The 25,659-nt window shown below is 42.3% G+C and overlaps 1 protein-coding gene and 1 long non-coding RNA gene across 5 annotated transcripts; one reads left to right on the top strand and one right to left on the bottom strand.

The window, feature by feature from the left end:
• The first annotated feature begins 1,480 nt into the window (after positions 1-1,480).
• On the top strand, positions 1,481-25,215 carry LOC120829536 (uncharacterized). Of its 4 annotated transcripts, XM_078086363.1 has the most exons (11): positions 2,048-2,348; positions 2,451-2,711; positions 3,790-4,098; positions 4,201-4,461; positions 4,967-5,230; positions 5,639-5,758; positions 5,868-5,883; positions 5,985-6,073; positions 6,226-6,276; positions 6,540-6,599; positions 6,729-7,246. In XM_078086363.1, the coding sequence occupies exons 1-11, from the start codon at positions 2,168-2,170 to the stop codon at positions 6,734-6,736; spliced, it is 1,620 nt and encodes a 539-aa protein (XP_077942489.1). In that variant the 5' UTR covers positions 2,048-2,167; the 3' UTR covers positions 6,737-7,246. The 4 variants fall into 4 exon arrangements, with proteins under 4 accessions (XP_077942495.1, XP_077942480.1, XP_077942489.1 ...); XM_078086354.1 differs by lacking the exons at positions 4,967-5,230; positions 5,639-5,758; positions 5,868-5,883; ... (2 more) ...; positions 6,540-6,599; positions 6,729-7,246 and adding exons at positions 21,303-21,611; positions 21,714-21,974; positions 22,943-23,257; ... (1 more) ...; positions 24,915-24,974; positions 25,104-25,215 and having other exon boundaries at positions 2,037-2,348; XM_078086369.1 differs by lacking the exons at positions 5,639-5,758; positions 5,868-5,883; positions 5,985-6,073; positions 6,226-6,276 and having other exon boundaries at positions 1,481-2,348; positions 6,729-6,869.
• On the bottom strand, positions 14,883-16,916 carry LOC144386247 (uncharacterized). Its single transcript, XR_013451937.1, has 2 exons — positions 16,450-16,916; positions 14,883-15,678 (listed from the first exon to the last, which is right to left on the bottom strand). It is a non-coding gene; the product is annotated as an uncharacterized LOC144386247 (long non-coding RNA).
• Positions 25,216-25,659: the final 444 nt, after the last annotated feature.

The following is a 25,659-nucleotide window of genomic DNA, read 5'->3' as shown; positions in this document are numbered from 1 at the left end:
GTGTCAGGTTGTCTTTCCGCCCTCCCCGAGTTGCATGTTTTTGTATTCTGGTATTCCAAGTGTTGGTTTGTGGTTATCTTGTTGTGTTACTTCTTTTCCAGGCCCTTTTCCTTTTTTTGTATTTCTACCAGAGCGTGTGAAGGTCGCCTGTGCTACCTTTTGTTTCACATTACTTTTTTTCTGCAAGTAAAAGGTTCCAAACCTGGGAAGAAGTTTTACGTTGCCTTATTGCTCTGCAACTGAGTCGAAGTCCTGACGCCTCACAAAGCGTCTAAGCTGTTTCCTCTTTTTAAGTGTTTTAAAAGTTTTGCAGATTTATACCTTCTCTAAATGTAGAGTTAAATGTAGAGTTTTTGGTTTTATATTGGAAAATACAAAAAAGATAAACAGAATACAAGATAATCTTCATCGTCCCAGAATGCTCCAAATCCTCCTGCACTTATTATATTTAAGGCTAATTAAAAGTTGGTGGATTTATTTTGGTCTGTTTCAGCGAGCTTCTGTGATTCACTTCTCTTTATCTCACAGGGTTTTTATATCAGTCATTGTGAAATGATGGAACACTTTTCTCTGGGTCACTAGATATATTTCAAATAAAATGTCTGCTGTAGAATAAAGAATGAATCATAAACAGAAGTTAGAGAAAACCTCCCATCTGATGTTCATCTGTTGTCTCTGCATTTCCACATTTCTCTGCATGTTTCACACCTTTCAAACTGTCTCTTGACACGAAGCGGAAGCGTTTCTCACAAGCGAGTGTCAGCGTGGACGTGAGGATGGGACACACCTTGTTTGGTGCGTTGGGGCTTTTCTGTGAGTACTTTCTCTGTTGAAATCATAGTTTTCATAGATACAACTTTTTAAATGCCAAAAGTTAATAGTTTCTGTCAGTTTGATGATGTTTCTCACTTTATTTTAGCGCTGAATATTCTCCTCTACTGTGGACACGCTCAAGGTTTCTATACAACTTTCTTTATTTTGATACATTCACTGAGAATAGATATAAATCATCATCTCTAACTAGAGGAGATAGTGGTGAATATCAGTGTGTTGCTGATCACAAGATCCGTCTGTTACAAGAGAAAGTAATAAAGTCTCTCTAACTGTATCAGATAAGTGATCAAAGTTTTACCATCACGATGAGTTCATTAAACCACTTTTATATTAATGAGACGTGTTGATTTAATAAACCTGTTTGATGAAGTGCTAATGTAATATAATGTAGTTATGATTAATACATGTTAACTAGTGTAATAAAGTTGATACTGATGCTGTTTAATCAGCTGTGTGTTTAAAAGGATCAGATAATATGGATCATTTTAAATAAAACAAAAGAAAGATGGACAGTTAAGACAAACCATCCCATATTTTATCCCTATTGACAAATTATATATTAGTTATTGATTAATTATTGATAACACAAATGGATCAAACACGTCAGCAGAGTGTGGCGCCTCCTTCAGGTGAAATGTTCTCATTACTCAGTGAACCTTTTATTATTTATTACAGGGAGACTGACTTTGACATCTTCTGTCTGCAACTTTATGTTAAATTATAATTATGTAGGAAACATAAATCACTGATATCTTGTAGCATTGTTCATTTAATGAAACTGATTTAGTAAAGCAAAGAAGTAACTGTTGCACAGACAGAGATGTGATCCTTTAACTCCTGCGTCCTCCTTGTATGAAGGAGAATCAGTGACTCTTCACTGTCGACATGGAGACCAGAGAAAGGAGAAGAATGCTGACTTCTACAAAGACAAAACACTTATTGAGATGGACACAAACCATCAACACACACATGAAATCACCATTTCTCTGATGTCTGATGGGAGCTCTTACAAGTGCAGATTTAAGGACAAAGAATCTGAAATAGAATATTTGAAATGTGAGATTAGTTACTATGTTTAAAGACATTGTACCCAAACACCTGTTTAACACATGAAGACAGATAAAAAGATGGAGGACATCAGCAGTGACAGTAATCCACCAAGGACTCATCATAACACGTCTTTATTCTGTCAAACCTCTTTCCAACAGATCTTCAGTCTGTCCTCACAGTGTCTCCATCATGGACGAGTCCTGGAGACTCAGTGACTCTGACCTGCAGTGTTGAACATCCGTCTGCAGGATGGAGGTTCTTCTGGTATAAGGCTGTTCCACACATGTCATCCACCAACAACTACTACACCTTTAAACTTCTAGCTGGTGGCACCAATGGGACTGAAGAGGATTCCTACATTCTTCATGGACAGACACACACAGCAGGATATATGTGCAGAGCTGGAAGAGGAGATCCTGTGTCTTACACTCAGTATAGTGGTGTGAAGTTTGTCTGGTCTGGAGGTGAGTTTGTTCAGACTTTTATATTCTTGCACAAGGGAATAAATGTCCTTTTTGTGTTGACATTGTTTGTCCTGTGTGTGTCTCCTAATGATGTGTCTTCAGGTGTGAATCCAGCAGCGTCTCTCACAGTGAGTCCTCACAGACTGCAGCACTTCAGCACAGAGTCACTGTCATTGATCTGTGAGGGAAACTCTACTGAGTGGAGAGTGATGAAGGTTGATGAAGATGGTGACGTGTCATCATGTTCTTACTGGGGAGAAATGACTGGATCCACATGCAACATCACCATTAGAGCGAGTAGTGGAGTGTACTGGTGTGAGTCTGTAACACAGTCCAGCAATGCAGCCAACATCACTATACACAGTGAGTTTATATTCATTTAAAGGTTTTTATATCTAAAGTATTTACACATCTTATTACAGAGTGCTGACATTTTTAAGGTGACTTCATGATGAGTTTAACTCAATATTTATTTTAACAAACAATTCAACAATCTTAGTTTGTTGCAGTATCATTTCATCAGGTATGTGATCAAAGTTTTACCATCACGGCGAGTTCATTAAAGCACTTTTATATTAATGAGACATGTTGATTTAATAAACCTGTTTGATGAAGTGCTGATGTAATATAATGTAGTTATGATTAATAAATGTTAACTAGTGTAATAAAGTTGATACTGATGCTGTTTAATCAGCTGTGTGTTTAAAAGGATCAGATAATATGGATCATTTTAAATAAAACAATAGAAAGATGGACAGTTAAGACAAACCATCCCATATTTTATCCCTAATGACAAATTGATTAATTATTGATAACACAAATGGATCAAACACATCAGCAGAGTGTGGCGCCTCCTCCAGGTGAAATGTTCTCATTACTCAGTGAACCTTTTATTATTTATTAAAGGGAGACTGACTTTGACATCTTCTTCTGTCTGCAACTTAATGTAAATTATAATTATGTAGGAAACATAAATCACTGATATCTTGTATCATTGTTCATTTAATGAAACTGATTTAGTAAAGCAAAGAAGTAACTGTTCCACAGACAGAGATGTGATCCTTTAACTCCTGCGTCCTCCTTGTATGAAGGAGAATCAGTGACTCTTCACTGTCGACATGGAGACCAGAGAAAGCAGAAGAATGCTGACTTCTACAAAGACAAAACACTTATTGAGATGGACACAAACCATCAACACACACATGAAATCACCATTTCTCTGATGTCTGATGGGAGCTCTTACAAGCGCAGATTTAAGGACAAAGAATCTGAAATAGAATATTTGAAATGTGAGATTAGTTACTATGTTTAAAGACATTGTACCCAAACACCTGTTTAACACATGAAGACAGATAAAAAGATGGAGGACATCAGCAGTGACAGTAATCCACCAAGGACTCATCATAACACGTCTTTATTCTGTCAAACCTCTTTCCAACAGATGTCCCTCGTCCTGTCCTCACAGTGTCTCCATCATGGACGAGTCCTGGAGACTCAGTGACTCTGACCTGCAGTGTTAAACCTCCGTCTGCAGGATGGAGGTTCTTCTGGTATCAGGCTGTTCCAGACATGTCATCCAGAGACAACTACTACACCTTTGAGCTTCTAGCTGGTGGCACCACTGGGACTGAACAGGATTCCTACATTCTTCATGGACAGACACACACAGCAGGATATGTGTGCAGAGCTGGAAGAGGAGATCCTGTGTCTTACACTCTGTATAGTGGTGTGAAGTTTGTCTGGTCTGGAGGTGAGTTTGTTCAGACTTTTATATTCTTGCACAAGGGAATAAATGTCCTTTTTGTGTTGACATTGTTTGTCCTGTGTGTGTCTCCTAATGATGTGTCTTCAGGTGTGAATCCAGCAGCGTCTCTCACAGTGAGTCCTCACAGACTGCAGCACTTCAGCACAGAGTCACTGTCACTGATCTGTGAGGGAAACTCTACTAAGTGGAGATGGAAGAAGGTTGATGAAGATGGCAAGAGGTCAATCTGTTCTAAGTGGGGAGAAATGACTGGATCCACATGCAACACCGACACTAGAGCGAGTAGTGGAGTGTACTGGTGTGAGTCTGAAACACAGTTCAGCAATGCAGCCAACATCACTATACACAGTGAGTTTATATTCATTTAAAGGTTTTTATATCTAAAGTATTTACACATCTTATTATAGAGTGCTGACATTTTTAAGGTGACTTTATGATGAGTTTAACTCAATATTTATTTTAACAAACGATTCAACAATCTTAGTTTGCTGCAGTATCATTTCTCTGTATTATCCAACACGTCTTTGTGGTTTACTTTCCCCTTTATGACCATTGACATCCACCGTTGACTTTAAACCAGGAGGAGCTGTAGAGTTATCTGCTCACTTTGTACCTTTTAGACCATTCTGTAGCTCACTGCCACTAAGTGGACATTTGTCTCCCGACATATTGAGCATTAATTAAAGATGTAACTGTGAGCATGTACGTCACCAAAGGGCCGTCTCTTCCATCCATGAAATGCAGCTATTCGCTCAGCTACTGTGTGACTGTGAATAACAAATGTAAACTATAAATGTCTTCTCCTCATTGTTCATCAGCTTGTTTGACTTCCTGTCCTCTGGTCTCTTTACAGGTGGTGATGTCATCCTGGTGAGTTCTGTCCGTCCTGTGACTGAGGGACATTCCGTCACTCTTGGCTGCAAGTTGAGGACAGAAAACCTTCTTTATAATGTGGATTTCTATAAAAATGACAAACTCATCCCAAATCCTGCCAGAGGGGAGCTGCTTATCTCTGCAGTTACTAAGTCAGATGAAGGCTTTTATAAATGTAGAGGAAGGAAATCACCTCAAGGTTTGGAGACTTTGACCTCAGCAGAGAGCTGGTTGTCAGTGAAATGTGAGTACGAGTTTTGTAACATGTGTTACAGTCTGAGTGAGAAAAGGTGTCACTGAATTAGAAGTAATCTTAAGATAAACTATTTGTTTGTGTGAGACAATATAGTTTTAAAGATGTTCATGTTCAGTAAAAACACATAATATTAGAGATGTAACATGACCAGCAGTGAAAGGTGAATGTTGTGTGATCAAGGGTTCATGTTTGTGTATTTGAGTGTGTGTGTTGTAGTACTTGTTTAGCACTACAACACATTAGTACCTGTGTTTTTACTAGTTTTACTTTGTTTTAAGTATGTTTTTATGGCTCTGTGACACTCTGAGATCTGTTGATGAAGAGTGTGTTATAAATAAACTGTATTATTATTGTTACTTGTGTATCTCTTCATGGTTGGTGTGTACTTGTGTGTAGATCCTGAAGAAGCAGCATCAAGCTCTGTGTTTCTCGTGCCGTTGGTTGTTGGTCTGGTTTCTGGAGTTTTACTGATTATTCTCCTGCTGCTGTTTCTGCGTCGCTACAGAAAGTCAGAAGGTGAGATCTTTTCCTTCTGATATCAGACTGATTTCACTGAAATAAGTCAAAGTCACAGATATTATTACACACACTAATTAATGATCAATGTGAAACCTTTTTCTTGCAGCTTCAAGCCTCAGCAGGTTGGTACAAGCCTCTCTTCTCTCACTCTGAACATGGCAGCAGGACTTTACATGTTCCTCATTAAATCCTCTGTATTTACTTCATGTTTTGGACCCACAAGGTCTCAGAGGACCAATCAGAGCCCAGCTACAGACCACATGATCAACCAGGGTGAAACTAAAGACGGACATTACGCTTCTCTTCTTCATGGTCAGCTTTAATCCTGATTTATTTAATAATGTGTTCTTAACTTTAATGCTAACATTTCCATTTCTGGTTATCTGTTTGAGAAGATTCTATAATTGATACAAAGTGGTTCAAATGATTGATACGACCTCGTCTTTATCCTCACTGCTCTGCAGGTGATTCTTGTCTCTATGAAGCAATCGGAGGCTCTGAGGAACCTGAACATGGTGCAGTAAATCCTGTGTGTTCATCACACAGCTGTTAAAATACTAGAATCAGATGATCAAGTGACTGGTTGACCTTTAAATTAAAGACAAAGTGTATCGATGATGTCACAGATTCTGTGTTTGAGCTTAAAGACATTGATGGTGATGTGAATACTTCTATAAGGGAACAAGCTGCAGCAGTTGAGATGCTTTTGTAGGCCAGCAGAGCTTTAATAAAGGAGAATAAAGTGTCTCTTCATGCATTCATCTGATCCTTCTAACAGGGACGAATGATGAACCAGAGGAGAGTGTTTATGAAAATGTGAGGATGGAAACAGCTGCAGGTACTTCAAGTACAACAGACCATGTAGTACAATCTGAGTGTACTTGTGTATTACTACCAGCAGTCAGCAAAGGTCAAATACTACACTTACACTTGTTACTCTTAAATAACCTTTAATCTCTTTTATCAGATGGATAAAAACATCTGCATGGACAGAACCAGGGGAACGGATGACGACATGAAAAACCACATCTTTGTCTTTCTGAGTAATTATTGTGTCAACTTCTTCTTTCCTGATATGAGACAGTATTTTGTAGTAGTAGTAGTAGTAGTAGTTAACCCACAAAAAGATGATTTAAAAGAAATACATCATATGTCTTTAAAATAGAAGATTAATACTTTTACTTATTCAAATGTTGGTTTTCAGTGTTTACTGTACATATCATTTTATCTCCTCAGTCACTTTTTTAAAAAGTTTTTTTGAAGGCTGGTTCGGAGGCTTGTTTGAAAAATGGAAAAAAGTAGTTTGACGTCTTTGAGCTTCAGAACGTTGGTGATATTACTCAATATGAAGTAATGCTTTCATTTAAACGATTAAAGTAAATGTTTATCTTTGACTTTTAAAGAGTTTTAACAGGTGCTGTTTGTATTTTATCTTAACCTGTTTGTGTTTAACCTTTTTATGCATCAATAAACTTCTAAGCAGTGTTTCCTACAGTCATTTCTTTAATTAAATGAATATTAGAGATTACAGGGAACGTATGTCCACATGCTCCTCCTGCATCACATTAGTAAGATTCATCTAAACAAATGAAAGTGTCTCTTTCAAATACAGTTAAATGTCTTAAAGCTGAATTCTTTAACTTTCCACTTTTTGTCTTTGATAAAAAAGTTGCACGTGAAGTTTTTGACCGGCTGATGTTTTTATCTAATTAAACAGAATAGATCACATCAATGTAAATACGATATTACTTCCTTCTTAAAGGAGATGGTGATCCAGGTGTGTGAGTGAGATGTAACCGCTATAGACACACCCTTGTTTTAATTCTTAAGGCATTTTTAAATATTTGTATGTATTTGTTTTTGATTCCATCTGCATCAGTGATTCTCTCACCTGTTCAGTCTCCCTGTGATGTGACGCCGTGGCTTTTGGGAGGGTGGTTGCAAAAATAATGAGATGTTTAAGATGACTGACTGAGTGTGTGTGTGTGTGTGTGTGTGTGTGTGTGTGTGTGTGTGTGTGTGTGTGTGTGTGTGTGTGTGTGTGTGTGTGTGTTTGACAGAGAGCGTCGTTGCTCAAAGTGTCGGTTAGACAACAAGCGTGTGTAAGTCCTGATAAAATGATGCTGGGCGCTGTAATAATTCACCAGACTACATGAAATAGCAACATAGGATTTGCTGCCCCCGTAAAACCTACACAGCTTAGAGGTTGTGTCTCACTTGGCTTCCTCGGAAATTTTATATCCACTTTTCCGTAGCGGTTCTAAGATACATAAGATAGAATAGTAAAACTAGGCTGAGTGTTTATAACTTTTAACCTGAGACTGCTGTTTGTTTACGTTTTTTGTGGGCAGAGTTTAAATTCACAACTTTGTTTCAATTAAACGATTACGTCTTGTCTGTATCCATAAAGTGAGTCTTGTTGTACTGTGTATCATTATGCATTAAAACTAAGTGTTTCAATTAAAGGACTTGTGGGGAGACCGTCATTGAAACCGGCAGCAGGACATCAGCTTCAAAGCGACTACAAAGAAAAAAAATGTAAAGATCCAAATATGAATTACTGAATATTTCTTTGTAAGATCTACATGTGTGGTTTCCGCTAAGGAAAAGTGGACACAAGACAGGGTCACCATGTCCATAACACCATCAAAGAGGACAGTATTTCGTGAGGCTGTAAATCAGGGTGTCAAAGTCATTTCAGGTTAGAGGAGTCGGGGGGCGCAACTCCAATAATGACAAATACGGGTCAGGTGCCTCATTTATAAAACCTTGCGTTGGATTTGCGCCAGAAGTGGCGTACGGATGAAACATAGGACGTGCGTACGCACAGAAATATTCAGACTTTAAAACCGTGCGCACGCATGTCCTACGCAGTTTTCCCTTAAACCTCAGCGCTGCATTTGATACTGTCGACCACTCAATACTTTTGGACAGGTTGGAAAACTGGGTGGGGCTCTCAGGCACAGTCTTAAGCTGGTTCAGGTCATATCTACAAGTCAGGAACTATTTTGTTTCCATTGGTGACTTCGTATCAGAAACAACTGACGTAACGTGTGGAGTCCCTCAAGGTTCGATCTTAGGGCCGACTTTATTCAACATCTACATGCTCCCACTAGGACAAATCATGCAAAAAAATAAAATTGACCACCATTGCTACGCTGACGACACCCAAATCTATGTAGCGCTATCACCAAACGACTATCGCCCCATAGATCTTCTGTGCCAGTGCATTAAGCAAATCAAAGACTGGATGTGTCAAAATTTCCTACAACTAAATGAAGACAAAACTGAGATCATTGTATTTGGTGCTAAAAAAGAAAGGTTTAAAGTAACCCAACACCTTCACTCTCTGTCCCTGAAAATATCAAATAAAGTCAGAAATCTGCGGGTCATTATGGATTCAGATTTACACTTGGAGAGTCACATCAAATCAGTGACAAAATCGGCCTACTACCACCTCAAAAATGTAGCACGACTTAGAGGGCTCATGTCAGCTCAAGACTTAGAAACACTTGTACATGTCTTTATAACTAGTAGGCTAGACTATTGTAATGGTCTCCTTGCAGGTCTTCCAAAAAAATTCTGTCAGGCAGCTCCAGCTTGTTCAGAACGCTGCTGCTAGAGTTCTAACAAAGACCAAAAAATGTGAGCACATTACACCAATTCTTAAATCCTTACATTGGCTCCCAGTATGTCAGAGAATTAATTTCAAAATCCTACTGCTCACATATAAATCACTACATGGTTTAGGGCCAAAGTATATCACTGATATGCTTCCACTTCATAAGCCTTCAGGATCACTAAGATCTTCTGACACCAATCTGTTAGTGGTTCCCAGAGTAAATACAAATCATGGGAAAGCATCATTTAGTTACTACGCAACAAACAGCTGGAATAAACTTCCTGAAGATTTAAGACTTGCCCCAACTCTGACCACGTTTAAAACAAGACTGAAAACTTTTATGTTCAGCTTCGCCTTCTGCTAAATTTGACCTACATTGCACTTTTAACCTCTGCTTTTAATTAAACAATTTAAATAAGATTTTCATTTATAATTTTATTTGCTGTTTTTAATTGTCTTTTAATTCCTGCATTTTATTTCACTTTATTGTACGAAATGTTATGTGAAGCACTTTGAGTCTGCCTTGTGTATGAAAAGCGCTATACAAATAAAATTGCCTTGCCTTGCCTTAATAAATCGCAATCACTTCTAAATGCAGCGCAGCTTTTGCGGCTTCATGTCACGCCCATAGTTGCCCATATATAGCCTGTTGAACGCCCATAAATTAATATTCATCGATTGCGAAATCATGACAAACACTGAGAGGAAAACGAAGAAACGTAACTTCACTCAGTGGAAAGTATCATTTGCGAGGTGGAAAGGAGAAGTCAAATGCCTTTTGGAGGGCACAGTATGGACATCACTAATGCCAAAAAGGCACTCGAGTGGCGAAAGGTTGCAGAGCAATGCTGCAGCCTCACAACCTCGGACCGTGGCCGAAATAAAGAAAAAATGGTCTGACATCAAAGTGGATGCAAAAAAGCGTTTAGCGCACCATCGGCAAAGTGTTCCTGCCACGGGGGGGACACCGGAGCTGTCCCCTCTTGATGAGAGACTGGCGGCAATGATTGGGGATCGGGGACAGGGTCTGGGTCAACACAGGCATCGGCGTCAGGGGGTCGAGGCACGTTTCGAAGCTGTGCCACATTACGTAGCACAGCACACGCCAGCCAGCACACCTTATCAGGAGTAAACAGCAACCTCCCTCCAGCGCAGTCGAGGCAGCGCCATCTGCCCTTAAACAGGCCGATGGTGCGCTGCACGACAGCGCCAATCCTTCCATGTGTCACGTCTTCCAAGAGCGCAAGATCAGCCATCAGCGTCATTACGCATTGTGATGGCATCATGGCATTTTATTACCGTCCGTTTGACTGCATCTCACAAGCAACAGCTGTGTTTTGAGGATGAATTGCATAACATGCCAATATTATTGCAGAACATATTTCACTTTTCTTTTTGAAAATGTGTTCATTTGTATTTGTTTGTTTTACGCTGCAGATCGATCAAACGGGTTTTCGTGTTATTGATGAGAGGCACTATTGGCGTTTCTTTTACACAACAGTTTTACACACTTTCACACACGTTTGCGTGTCTCTTAGAATACCATAATTAGCTTGGCGCTATGTGAAAAAGTAACTGGAATTGAACTCAGCATCAAAACAGTTCACTCAAGACACTAGGAAGAGGGAAAATACTTCTTCCCTTTTTGGGCCACTCGCCTGTCTTTTAAAACGTGTTTGCATGTCCTTCCAGGCTTAATAAATCCAAAAGAGACATCGAATCCCCCTCTGTTGTAGTAGCAGACACATGGTCACCTGAGGGCGATGGCGGCGTGGATACGGACACGAGGTGGAGGAAGAGGCACCGGGCTCCCAGAGAGCCTCCCCGTACCTCACCGAGCAGCCGAGTCTGAAATGTCCTCAGAGGACCACAAGGGGACGTCAGACGCCCTAATCGGCCCCTACGAGCAGTGTTGGGCTGTTACTGAAAATTAGTATTTAGTTACAGTTACTAGTTACTTATTTTAACGGTAATTGAATTACTTACCAGTTACTGTGTATCAAAAGTAATTAGTTACTCTGGAAAGTAACTTTTAAGTTACTTTTATGTCTGCTTTTTAAATGTAATGAATATAAATAGTACTGAACAGTCAAACACAATAAACTTATTTTTTAGACCTATTTATTGTAATCAACAGGCCTTCAAATCAAGCAATAGTACAAAAGTCCTTTTTAATACTTAACTTAATATAAAATAACAGTTTCAGGCATTTGCCTGAAGGTGTGGTATATTGGATCGAGCACTCGGTGCTCGATTGTGTTTGACTGTCCCTACGACGGAGTTCTGTGATTGTTTGTTCATGCCTGACAGGTGCGTGATTTGAGGGCCAGTAAATTACCGTGCATTTGTATCGATTTAGATAACCCTTCACACAGAGTTTTCTTCGTTTTGCTCTCAGCGTTTGTGGGCGTTCCACAGACTATACATGGGCCACTATGGGCGTGACATGAAGCCGCAAAAGCTGCGCTGCACGGTTTTATAAGTTTGAATATTTCTGTGCGTACGCACGTCCTATGTTTCATCCGTACGCCACTTCTGGCGCAAATCCTACGCAAGGTTTTATAAACGAGGCCCCTGGTGATCTACCATCTGCTCAGGCCTGCATCACGTGCACTAATGCACGGGTCTACTGCATTAGTGCTAAATGATTTGTTTTTGCAGTTTAAGAACTTAATGTCTACTTTTTAGAAATAAAACATGTTATCCAGGGGCGTGGCCACGTGGTGGCCAGGGGGGGCCACGGCCACCATTGGTCAGAGAATGGCAAACCCTGTCGCCCCCCCCCAACCTCACGGCACGGCAAAAAAAAAAAAGTAAATACAAAAACCCCTCCAGATTATCAATACATCATTAGTGTCCATAAGAAGGTTCAATCCATTGTTTATGGCTAGATGAGCCGTTAGAAAACAGCTGCTCTGAGTGATGCAGTGTGTGGGTTTTAAAATAGTAGTTTTTGACAATCAAGTGCCACCCCAAATAAAAGACTGGCCAGAGCTGGCCCCCCCAGAAATAATGTCCTGGCTACGCCCCTATTGTTATCTTACATCACAGAGTATCACACCTCTGTAGAAGCAGATGAGTCCTGGTGTGAATGTGGTCATGTGACACCACACAACCAACAGCAACACATCTTTTATGTGTGAAGGGGAAGAAAGGTTATTCTGAGAAGCCTTGTGGTTCTTCTTCTCACGCTCTGGCTGCTTTTCTCTAAAAGCACAATGCATGAAAACGGTTTATTTAATTTCACCATTTGTTTTGTTGGGATTAGGGGTTATATATATATATAATATAATAAACTTAGTCGTTTTCTCTCCTTTCTCTCAACATGTTTTTGCCGATGAGGAACTAAAGAGTTCATCTCCATTTCGTCTTATGCAAATGAGGTGGATTGTGAAATCATCTTAACCGTTTCCTCTTTTTATGTGTTTTACAGGTTTTGCCGATTTATACCTTCTCTAAATGTATATTTACATGTAGTTTTTATCTTTCTATTGAAAAATACAAAAAAGATGAACAACCCCTGTAATTCACTTCTCTTTATCTCACAGGGTTTTTATATCAGTCGTTCTGAAAGGATGGAACATCTTTCTCTGGGTCACTGGATATATTTTAAATAAAATGTGCTGCTGTAGAATAAAGAATGGATCATAAACAGAAGCAGAAGTTAGAGAAAACCTCACATCTGATAATTATCTGTTGTCTCTGCATTTCCACATTTCTCTGCATCTTTCACACCTTTCAAACTGTCTCTTGACACGAAGCGGAAGCGTTTCTCACAAGCTGAGTGTCAGCGTGGACGTGAGGATGGGACAAACCTTGTTTGGTGCGTTTGGGCTTTTCTGTGAGTACTTTCTCTGTTTAAATCATAGTTTTCATAGATACAACTTTTTAAATGCCAGAAGTTAATAGTTTCTGTCAGTTTGATGATGTTTCTCACTTTATTTTAGCGCTGAATATTCTCCTCTACTGTGGACACGCTCAAGGTTTCTATACAACTTTCTTTATTTTGATACATTCACTCAAGACAATTAAACAGTAACGTGTGGGTCGGTGGGGGTCCCGGAATAATGAGGATGCGGCTGAGGGTTTCAGTGTACAGTCTTTATTTTATCGTTTTTACAACGCACGACCGTCTCCAGCCTCCTCGCCTCGCTCCTCGCTGTCGCCGGATCTCTCCGACTTAAATGAGGAACACAAACAGGGGGAGGCTGATTATGCCTCGCCACCGTTCCCCGAACCACTCCCTTCTCCGTCCCCTCTGCAGCCGAGCCAAACCACGCCCGCCGCCACATACCCCCACCGCCCGACTTAGGCCGGGGAGCCATCCGGCCGAACCTACTCCCCCCCTTAAGGTATGGACCACCTTGAAATTAAAAGGCTGTAGAGCCAGATACCACCGAGTGATCCGGGCGTTGGCATCTTTAATGCGGTGGAGCCATCTGACGCACCTTTCCGGGTCAGGTCGGTCAAGGGGCTTGTGAGGTCCGCGAAGCCGCCAATAAACCGCCTGTAATACCCCACCAGCCCCAAGTACCGCCTCACCTCTTTTTTTGTCTTGGGCCGCGGGCAGGCTGCGATAGCTGCCGTCTTGTCCACCTGAGGGCGCACCTGCCCGCCCCCCAAGTGGTACCCCAAATACCGTACCTCCACCCGTCCAATTGTAAATAAATAAGTCAGTTCAGACAACTTAAAGATCTGAGTTATATTAAGTAAGCAGTACTAATAAGAAAAGGTTAAATTTACTAATCCAACCATTCCCTTTACTAAGAAATAATCAGGAAACCGATTGCCTGAAAACTTTCAAGTAAGCTGAACTAGAAACTGTAAGCTTTGAAAACAAAGACAGAACAGTCATTACTGTAATTCCACTACTTTTAGCTGTAACGAGCATGTAACAAAGTATTTTTTTAAATAAATTAACGCAGTTACAATTACTGAGATTGAAATGAGTTTGTTACTCGCGTTACTCTTTTGTGACGCGAAGCGGAGGGCCGGCAAATAGTAAGTAAATAGCTGCCTGTCAGCACAAAATAGTCACCAATAGGCCACCAAACGTTGTGTGTCACAGAATAGTCGCCGTACGTGCACGTAAACAGCATCGCGTCACTCATGACGAAGGAGCGCAGCCCCGCGGATGCTGCAGGCGCCGCTCCACGCAAACAACCACGGCTCCACTTTACATGGACTGCAGTGCAGCCAATAAACCGGGCAGAGCTGAATAGACTGATTGCTATGTTGAAGATGAGATGCATCCTGTCAACTGTCGAGTCCGTTGCCTTCAGGCAAATGCCTGAAAGTTATTTTGTATTAAGTTAAGTATTAAAAAGGACTTTTGTACTATTGCTTGATTTGAAGGCCTGTTGATTACAATAAATAGGTACTTTCCAGAGTAACTAATTACTTTTGATACACAGTAACTGGTAAGTAATTCAATTACCTTTAAAAGAAGTAACTAGTAACTAACTAATTACTCATTTTCAGTAACTTGCCCAACACTGGTTGTAATGCAATGACAAAGTTTATTTTTAAGGAAGTTCCTCACACATTATCTTAATCTAAAACGTGATTAAAAATTAAACCAATTAAAAATGACATGTTTTGAAATGTGGACATTTTGCTCAAACTTTTAAAATATCTTAACATTGCAATAAAATAAACTGATTGCCTCTCTTATGCTAATGGAATTTGAAAGATGCCACCACACCCACAGATAAAAAAAAGTCTGTCCTATCCAATTTAACTGTAAGACTAAAGGCAATTAAATATGAATCAATGTTATGTTAATTGTTTGTTGTATTCAAATATTAGAATGAACTAAACGTTTGCAAAAAACATGCAATTACCCACAATATGAAAATAGCATGCCTTGCATCATGAAAAATTTGGACTATGGTTTGTAACAGATGGACAATGTCTGGACAACATGAACAAAACATTTTCCATAGTAAAGAGTAAGGGTGAAGTTCTTGGATCTAACGCAGCATGTCACAGACCTTAAACATCATGAAGACAATTCCTCACTGCATTAGTAGGTTTTAGAGTGATTGTAGTTTGGTTTTGAGGGATTTTGGTCCAAGTGAGAGAAGCACTCTTTGAACAAACCCTAAGATGTTCCTCGGTGTCTGAGGGTAGCAGGCACACGGGATGTGGCAGATTTTGATGGGAAATGTATCACCAGTGTTCCTTCCAAAATGGCCGCAGTAGTTGTGGATTCAAGGTGCAGTGTGTGAAGAAAGTCGGCATCGTCTTCGGCAATCACTGTCCCCATGGAGGTGTGAGACATGTCTCGAGAGTCCTAAAAACAATAGCAGCATTAAAACCACAATTGCATGTCAAATTGCATTTCTATAGTAGAACACATAAGTTACATGTGTATGCCTCACAGAAAAACAATGCTCCCCAAATTTCACTTATCGGAGCATTGAAGAGACACAGCTACTGTGATTGATTTAGATAGTAAGATTAGAGTAAGAGTATTTAGAAGAGAAAAATATTACATGAGCAATTCCCCGCAGATATCTGGCTCTAACTATTGCTTGCAAGCAGGAGGTCAAACACACAAGCACGTATCTCAGCGTTTGGTATAATGGCGTCTCCGAGCAGTAAAAACGCTGAGTTTTTATACACATGTGAAGGACATTCTCCGTGCCAGTTACGAGAAGCTGCAAACTAGGTTGAGATAAGAACCCAGGTGAAGCTGAGGGTAGCACACACACACACACACAAGATCCTCCTCAGTGGCCGGTGCAAATAATAATTAATTGACATAGTACTTAGTATAAGTAAAAACGTGGATCCGGAACTTTCGTACGGAATAAGATATGAACTAAGGCCATGAACAGAAGTCCTTTGTTTTGAAGCGTTTATGAGATCGGGTCGACCGCCCTCCCTTCTCAGGACACAGCTGCAAACTAACATTTTGTATCATGCTGCTCCTTGCATGTCAGGGTCAAATGCAGGACACTTGAGACACGGCTTTGGCGCAAAACAATGTTATAATATATTTTACAGTACATGCATCTCACAATTCACATATAGATAATATTTTTGAGTAAAGTCTACTTACAAAGCATGTCTTAAAGAAGTCTGTGTTCTCATCTCCAAGGACGACAGGAAGGCCACGGAGGACTGCTGTTGGCCTACTCTGAATTTTTTTTCAAACACACATAATTACTAAGATTGACAGCTATGCATGCGGTGGCATTACTTTGGTCACCCCATGATTATTAGTACTTTGCTTGAGAAACTTACTGCCGGAGTGACTTGTTGCAGATATTCCTGAAGTTGCAAGCTGCAAAAGAAACAACAAAAGCAAACAGTCAAACTGTAAATAACCCATGTAGATGCACATTGACCGCTAACTACCCATCTGTTTAATGGAAGATTTTAACATTTCACTAATTTTATCTGCCCCCTGACAAGGAGGAAGATGTAGAGCTTACGCACGCGCGTTAGGCGGCCCCGTTCTTTAATCGTGATTACGTTAATAACCGCTACCTCCTGTTGGACGTTAAATAAGTTAATACATGTTTCGGTTAACTAAAGTTAACATCAAATGTAATAGCGCTAAGTGAAACGTAACGTTGTATAAGTGCAGTGCAAGTTAACGTTACTAACGTTAAATTGATAAACAGGACTATGTTTCCCGATGAGGTCGCTTCTTAGAAAACAGTAGGAGACAAACAATAAAACAAGCTAACAAAAATACATTCTTACCGAATTCAAAAGTGGCGCTGAAAGATTGACTTAACATAAATTATCTTTGAACCTGCTAATAAGCATTCCGAGTTTTCTGAAACGCAAGTTGTTGTTATATTTAACATTTACGTTTATACTAGAAGGTTCCACACTGACGGTCAAGCTAACGTTAGCTTAAATGTTAACAGCTAACGTTAGCTTTGAAAATCAAAGAGATAAAGTTAAACCCCAAAAACTAAGGTTAACTAACAGGTGAAGAATATGGCAACCAGACGAGTAAGTTTGCTAGGTAGAACGGTGCCAGTAAACGGTAACATTTGATCATGTAACGTTAGCTGAAACTTACCTTCTGGACCGAGCAGTGGTTTCTTTCCGCTTCCAGCAGCCGCCTCAAAGGAAATCACATCTTCGGTGGTCAAGTGCGCATGCGTAGTGCAGTTCTTCGACACTCATTCTTTTAAGTAAACGTTACTTGAAATCATAACTTTCATAACTTTCTGGAGCAGAAAGTGTACTTTACTAAGTTTCCTTTAGTATTGTCAACAAATTCGGCAGAAATGTGTTAAGGGCACTCATTTTTTTAAGTAAGGTCAACAATTACATTTTACAGGTGGTGCTGTGGATAATAATGTCGTCCAGGTAGGCAGCAGCATATGCAGCGTGCGGACGCAGCACCCGATCTATGAGGCGCTGAAACATTGCCGGGGCCCCAAACAACCCTAAGGGAAGTGTGGTAACTTGGTACAAACCGTACGGGGTGGAGAATGCCGTTTTCTCCTTGGACTCAGGCGACAGAGGAATCTGCCAGTAGCCCTTGGTTAAATCCAGTGTCGTGAAAAAACCTAGCCGGTACAGGAGTTCGTCGACAAGGGGCATTGGGTAGGTATCGAACCGTGACACGTCATTCACCCTGCGATAGTCCACGCAGAACCGTACAGATCCATCCTTCTTAGCCACAAGGACGATGGGGCTGCACCAGGCACTGTTCTATTACCCCCAACTCCAACATACTGGCCAATTCCCTCCAAACCACTTCTTTCTTGTGTTCGGGCCACCTGTAGGGTCGTGACCTCAACGTCACGCCCAGGGGCGTCTCGATACTGTGGACTATGAGGTCGGTCCGGCCTGGCAAGGGAGAGAACACATTAGCAAACCGCTCCTGCAACCTGGCAACGTCCGCCCTCTGGCTCTCGGAGAGATGAGCCTCTCGAGGGAGCGAGGTATGATTACCTGCTTTTGGAACCTCCGGCCCCAGCTCCTCCCTTTCCAATACCGCAGAGACCAGAGCGACGGACTCCACCCCCCTCCAGGCTTTCAGGAAGTTCAGGTGGTATATCTGTGTACCCCCGCCCCTGTCAGACCGCACCACCTCAAAGCCGTGTGACCTCAAAAGGGCCCTTGCCACTTGGCTAGGAGTTTAGAGTTGGAAGTAGGAATAAAAGTACCTTTTCTCCCGGTGTGAATTGTCGCAGCCTGGCCCCTCTGTCGTACAGCCGTTGTTGTCGCTCCCGGACCTCCAGCAAATTCTCTCGTGACATCCGGCCCAATGTGTGGAGTTTTGCTCGCAGGTCCAGGACGTACTGGATTTCATTCTTGCAGGGGCTCGGACCTTCCTCCCAGCTTTCTTTAATCAGGTCCAGCACCCCTCGCGGCGTCCTGCCAAACAAAAGTTCAAAGGGAGAAAATCCCGTGGAGGCCTGGGGAACCTCCCGCACTGCAAACAACAGAGGGTCAAGCCAGTGGTCCCAATTCCGTTCGTCGCTAATAAATTTACGGAGTCTTATTCATGCGTTCCACCAGCCCGTCCGTCTGCGGGTGATACACGCTCATACGAACGGACTTAATGCCCAGTAACCCGTAAAGTTATCTCAGTGTGCGCGGCATGAACGAAGTGCCCTGGCCAATCAGAATGTCCTTAGGGATTCCAAATCTGAAAAATAGCCTGCGCGACGCTCTTTGCAGAGATATTGCGCAACGGCATTGCCTCCGGATATCGCGTTGCGTAATCCACGAGAACTAACACAAAGCGATATCCGCGTGCGCTCCGGTGAAACGGCCCGATGAGGTCCATGCCGATCCGCTCAAACGGAACCTCCACCAACGGCAGAGGACGCAACGACGCCCTCGGAATGTGTCACTAACTGACACTCCGGGCAGGACGCGCACCAGTGGCGCACGTCCCTCCGGATGCCTGGCCAATAAAATCGGGTCATTATCCGGTCTAGCTTTTTCTCGTATCCATGTGACCAGCCATCGGGTTATAGTGAGCCGCCTGGAAAATCAGCGGCGGCTTTTCGGCACCAGCAACTGAGTGTTTTCCTTCCCCGTCCGAGTCACGACCCACTCTATACAGTCTGTCCCTAATCAATGAAAAGTGCGGAAATGACTGTGCTGCGTCAGGGCGCACCAGGTGACCATCAATTTGTATCACTTGGTCGTAGGCTGAGCGTAGGGTATCGTCACGAGACTGTTCGAGTGGAAAATCTTCCATGGAGCGAAACTCGGGAGCCGTCGGAGTCTCAACGGTCTCAACAGCTGGCTCCCCCTCCCCGTCTGCAGTATCGGACGACCCCGCGTCACCGCTGAGCACAGCACACATCCCGCATAACTCTGTCGGTCGTGAACGCACCCCCGTAGCCTCCCCCATTAGCTTATCAAACCCCGGCCAATTGGTACCCAAAATGACGGGGTGCGTCAGGCGGGAGCTAACCGCGACCTTTATTCTATGCTTTTTCCCCAGATATCTAATTTCCACCAATACCACATGATACTCATGAACATCCCCATGCACACACCGTATACACACCCGCGCTGCCTCCACCAATGCCCCGGCCGAACCAGGCTCTGGTGAATCATAGACTGCGTGCAGCCCGAATCCACCACCTGAACTGCTCCAGCACCACCCGCGTCATCACCCCTTGGACCCCTCAAGCACCGTCCGGCTGCAGCCACCTCGTGACGGCGTCTCACAGCCGCTGGCCGAACGCGAACGGGTGATCCACCGGCAACAGCCCCAGCCTGTCCGTTACGGCCTCCTTGACGTCGGCGTAATCGCGCCGCCGGTGGCAGCCTCCCCGGTCAGGAGAGACAAAAGCCGAACCGGCCACTCCCCCGCCGGCCAGCCGCACGCCTCCGCCGTTGCCTCGAAGGCCTGCAGAAACGCCTGGACGTCGTCCCCTGCCGACATCCGGTGGAGCGGGAGACTGGCGAGCGTCGCGGGCCTCTGCGTCGCCGGGCCGTGCAGCCAGCTGCTTCAGCGCCTGGGCCTGTCTCCCCACCTGGGCCTGGAGCGCCCCCAGGAACTGTCGGTTTCCGTCCGCCTGCTCCCTCAGGATGGCCGCCAGGTTCCCGATCATCTGGCCGAGCGACACAATCGGCTGGGCCGCCATCCCCTGCTGGTGGTCGTCGTCCGCCGCTTCCTTTCCCCAGTCACGTTGGGCGCCACTGTAACGTGTGGGTCCGTGGGGGTCCCGGAATAATGAGGATGCGGCTGAGGGTTTCAGTGTACAGTCTTTATTTTATCCTTTTTACAACGCACGACCGGCTCCAGCCTCCTCGCCTCGCTCCTCGCTGTCGCCGGATCTCTCTGACTTAAAGGAGGAACACAAACACTGATTAATCTCAGCTGAGGCTGATTATGCCTCCCCCGGCACTGTTCCCCGAACCACTCCCTTCTCCGTCCCCTCTGCAGCCGAGCCACCACAAACACCTTCTGTCACTATTTTACAATTAATATTTCTGTTCTCTTTAGTTAATTTATGATGAATACAAGAAAGATTCGTAAACTGGTCCCCTTTATTTACTGGAGAGAAAGTTACCTTCATATGTGACTCAAGGGAAGGAAACGACACTGACTGGAATTACTCATTCAGTAAGAATGATCATTTCTTTACCACCAACAGAGCAGTAAATAGATATAAATCACCATCTCTAACTAGAGGACATAGTGGTGAATATCATTGTGTTGCTGATCACAAAATCCGTCCTGTTAGAAGAGAAAGTAATACAATCTTCAATGTAATATAATGTAGTGATAATTAATAAATGTTAACTAGCATAGGAGAAAGTTGACACGGATGCAGTTTAATTAGCTAATCTTTGTTTAAGCTGATCAATTATCACATAATATTGATCATTTCAAATAAAACAGTGAACAGTAAAAGTCATCCACCAAGGACTCATCATAACACGTCTTTATTCTGTCAAACCTCTTTCCAACAGGTGTCCCTCGTCCTGTCCTCACAGTGTCTCCATCATGGACGAGTCCTGGAGACTCAGTGACTCTGACCTGCAGTGTTGGACCTCCGTCTGCAGGATGGAGGTTCTTCTGGTATAAGGCTGTTCCAGACATGTCATCCACCAACAACTACTACACCTATGAGCTTCTAGCTGGTGGCACCACTGGGACTGAACAGGATTCCTACATTCTTCATGGACAGACACACACAGCAGGATATCAGTGCAGAGCTGGAAGAGGAGATCCTGTGTTTTACACTCAGTATAGTGATGTGAAGTTTGTCTGGTCTGGAGGTGAGTTTGTTCAGACTTTTATATTCTTGCACAAGGGAATAAATGTCCTGTTTGTGTTGACATTGTTTGTCCTGTGTGTGTCTCCTAATGATGTGTCTTCAGGTGTGAATCCAGCAGCGTCTCTCACAGTGAGTCCTCACAGACTGCAGCACTATAGCACAGAGTCACTGTCACTGAGCTGTGAGGGAAACTCTGCTGAGTGGAGAGTGATGAAGGTTGATGGAGATGGCCGCCTGTCACGCTGTTATTACTGGGGAAAAATGACTGGATCCACATGCAACACCAACACTAGAGCGAGTAGTGGAGTGTACTGGTGTGAGTCTGTAACACAGTCCAGCAATGCAGCCGACATCACTATACACAGTGAGTTTTCATTAATTTAAAGGTTTTTATATCTAAAGTATTTACACATCTCATCTAATCACAACGCTTCCTAAAGATGACGAAAAAAAGTGATATTAGAAGTCCGGCTAGCCACCATCAGACATGACCGAAGCAAATGATGAGAACAGCAAGTGTTTTAATCCAGGCCATTAGCATTTAGCACAAATGCTGCAAACTTCAACAACTCGCTGAGCTTCCGCGATGCTGTAGGTAGTTCTACTAGCGTTGTGATTGGAGACCAACAGCCAATCACAATGGACCTTCTTTAATTCTCTGATTGGTTGGTTCTGTGGCACAAATGTAATGCTGCTGCAAGTCGAGCGAGCGCGTGAGTGAAACGTCGAGCGAGCGCAGAGTGAAGAGGTGGAGAGAGCGCAGCAACGGCTGCCTGCGCGCCGAAAACCAGTTTGTGGAGAGGGCACCTGAGTAAACTGCGCGCACGCAATATGTTTTTCTTTGCTAAAATATAGTTCTCTGTGCTCAAAACTTAAAATTACGCGCTCAGGATTGTGGCACAAATATAACGCCATATAGAAGAAGTATTCCTTCTTGGGGAGCTGCTTGGGCTGGAAGTGAAGACGGGCCAGCTGGACTCTGGAGCAGCTAGAAAATTGTTTGGGTTGGAGAGGGCTGAATCCTTAATCCTGTCGTCAACGCCAGCCGATTTGGAAAGTTGATTAAAGATGGACACAAACCATCAACACACACATGAAATCACCATTTCTCTGATGTCTGATGGGAGCTCTTACAAGTGCAGATTTAAGGACAAAGAATCTGAAATAGAATATTTGAAATGTGAGATTAGTTACTATGTTTAAAGACATTGTACCCAAACACCTGTTTAACACCTGAAGACAGATGAAAAGATGGAGGACATCAGCAGTGACAGTAATCCACCAAGGACTCATCATAACACGTCTTTATTCTGTCAAACCTCTTTCCAACAGGTGTCCCTCAGCCTGTCCTCACAGTGTCTCCATCATGGACGAGTCCTGGAGACTCAGTGACTCTGACCTGCAGTGTTGAACCTCCGTCTGCAGGATGGAGGTTCTTCTGGTATAAGGCTGCTCCAAACATGCCATACCTCTACTACTCCCCCTACTACACCTATGAGCTTCTAGCTGGTGGCACCACTGGGACTGAACAGGGTTCCTACATTCTTCATGGACAGACACACACAGCAGGATATGTGTGCAGAGCTAGAAGAGGAGATCCTGCAATTTACACTCAGTATAGTCGTTTGAAGTTTGTCTGGTCTGGAGGTGAGTTTGTTCAGACTTTTATATTATTGAACAAGGGAATAAATGTCCTTTTTGTGTTGACATTGTTTGTCCTGTGTGTGTCTCCTAATGATGTGTCTTCAGGTGTGAATCCAGCAGCGTCTCTCACAGTGAGTCCTCACAGACTGCAGCACTTCAGCACAGAGTCACTGTCACTGATCTGTGAGGGAAACTCTACTAAGTGGAGAGTGAAGAGGGTTGATGAAGATGGCCACATATCATCCTGTTATAACTGGGGAGAAATGAATGGATCCACATGCAACACCAACACTAGAGCGAGTAGTGGAGTGTACTGGTGTGAGTCTGAAACACAGTTCAGCAATGCAGCCAACATCATTATACACAGTGAGTTTATATTCATTTAAAGGTTTTATATCTCAATATAACTCAATATTTATTTCAACAAACAATTCAACAATCTTAGTTTGTTGCAGTATCATTTCTCTGTATTATCCAACACGTCTTTGTGGTTTACTTTCCTCTTTATGACCATTGACATCCACCATTGACTTCAAACCAGGAGGAGCTGTAGAGTTATCTGCTCACTTTGTACCTTTTAGACCATTCTGTAGCTCACTGCCACTAAGTGGACATTTGTCTCCCGACATATTGAGCATTAATTAAAGATGTAACTGAGCAACTGACATCTGTTGATGAAGAGTGTGTTATAAATAAACTGTATTATTATTGTTACTTGTGTATCTCTTCATGGTTGGTGTGTACTTGTGTGTAGATCCTGAAGAAGCAGCATCAAGCTCTGTGTTTCTCGTGCCGTTGGTTGTTGGTCTGGTTTCTGGAGTTTTACTGATTATTCTCCTGCTGCTGTTTCTGCGTCGCTACAGAAAGTCAGAAGGTGAGATCTTTTCCTTCTGATATCAGACTGATTTCACTGAAATAAGTCAAAGTCACAGATATTATTACACACACAAATTAATGATCAATGTGGAACCTTTTTCTTGCAGCTTCAAGCCTCAGCAGGTCGGTACAAGCCTCTCTTCTCTCACTCTGAACATGGCAGCAGGACTTTACATGTTCCTCATTAAATCCTCTGTATTTACTTCATGTTTTGGACCCACAAGGTCTCAGAGGACCAATCAGAGCGCAGCTACAGACCACATGATCAACCAGGGTGAAACTCAAGACGGACATTACGCTTCTCTTCTTCATGGTCAGCTTTAATCCTGATTTATTTAATAATGTCTTCTTAACTTTAATGCTAACATTTCCATTTCTGGTTATCTGTTTGAGAAGATTCTATAATTGATACAAAGTGGTTCAAATGATTGATACGACTTTGTCTTTATCCTCACTGCTCTGCAGGTGATTCTTGTCTCTATGACGCAATCGGAGGCTCTGAGGAACCTGAACATGGTGCAGTAAATCCTGTGTGTTCATCACACAGCTGTTAAAATACTAGAATCAGATGATCAAGTGACTGGTTGACCGTCCTTTAAATTAAAGACAAAGTGTATCGATGATGTCACAGATTCTGTGTTTGAGCTTAAAGACATTGATGGTTAATGTGAATACTTCTATAAGGGAACAAGCTGCAGTAGTTGAGATGCTTTTGTAGGCCAGCAGAGCTTTAATAAAGGAGAATAAAGTGTCTCTTCATGCATTCATCTGATCCTTCTAACAGGGACGAATGATGAACCAGAGGAGAGCGTTTATGAAAATGTGAGGATGGAAACAGCTGCAGGTACTTCAAGTACAACACACCATGTAGTACAATCTGAGTGTACTTGTGTATTACTACCAGCAGTCAGCAAAGATCAAACACAACACTTACACCTGTTACTCTTAAATAACCTTTAATCTCTTTTATCAGATGGATAAAAACATCTGCATGGACAGAACCAGGGGAACGGATGACGACATGAAAAACCACATCTTTGTCTTTCTGAGTAATTATTGTGTCAACTTCTTCTTTCCTGATATGATGATATATATATGATATATATATGATGTATATGATGTATATGATATATATATGATATGTTATTTTCCTGGCAGCAAGGACACCAGGAATTTACAGTTTTTACGTTATAATACCGTAAATGGTTTTTTGAAACTTGAAACTTGAACCAATTTGACTGTGAATTAACTGCAATTTACTGGCAGTCGACGCTAGTAACTTACTGTTTTATTTACAGTGCCCTATAGTAATTTACGGTATGTTGTCGTATATTGGATTACAGTTTGTTACGATACGATTACTGTTTTTGTGTTATGAATACCAGAATGTTACCGTTTACTTATAACCGTATACTTTTGCATTCAATTCCCCGCAAATTAAAGAAATTCGGTCATAGTGGTTGGAGTTTATTAGATGCCTTTAAGACATTACATTACATTACATTACAGGTCATTTAGCAGACGCTTTT

Source organism: Gasterosteus aculeatus, chromosome 2, assembly GCF_964276395.1.
Source record: "Gasterosteus aculeatus chromosome 2, fGasAcu3.hap1.1, whole genome shotgun sequence".
Taxonomy (NCBI): domain Eukaryota; kingdom Metazoa; phylum Chordata; class Actinopteri; order Perciformes; family Gasterosteidae; genus Gasterosteus; species Gasterosteus aculeatus.
The sequence above is the reverse complement of the archived record's forward strand: the minus strand, read 5'-3'. Positions and strand labels throughout refer to the sequence as shown.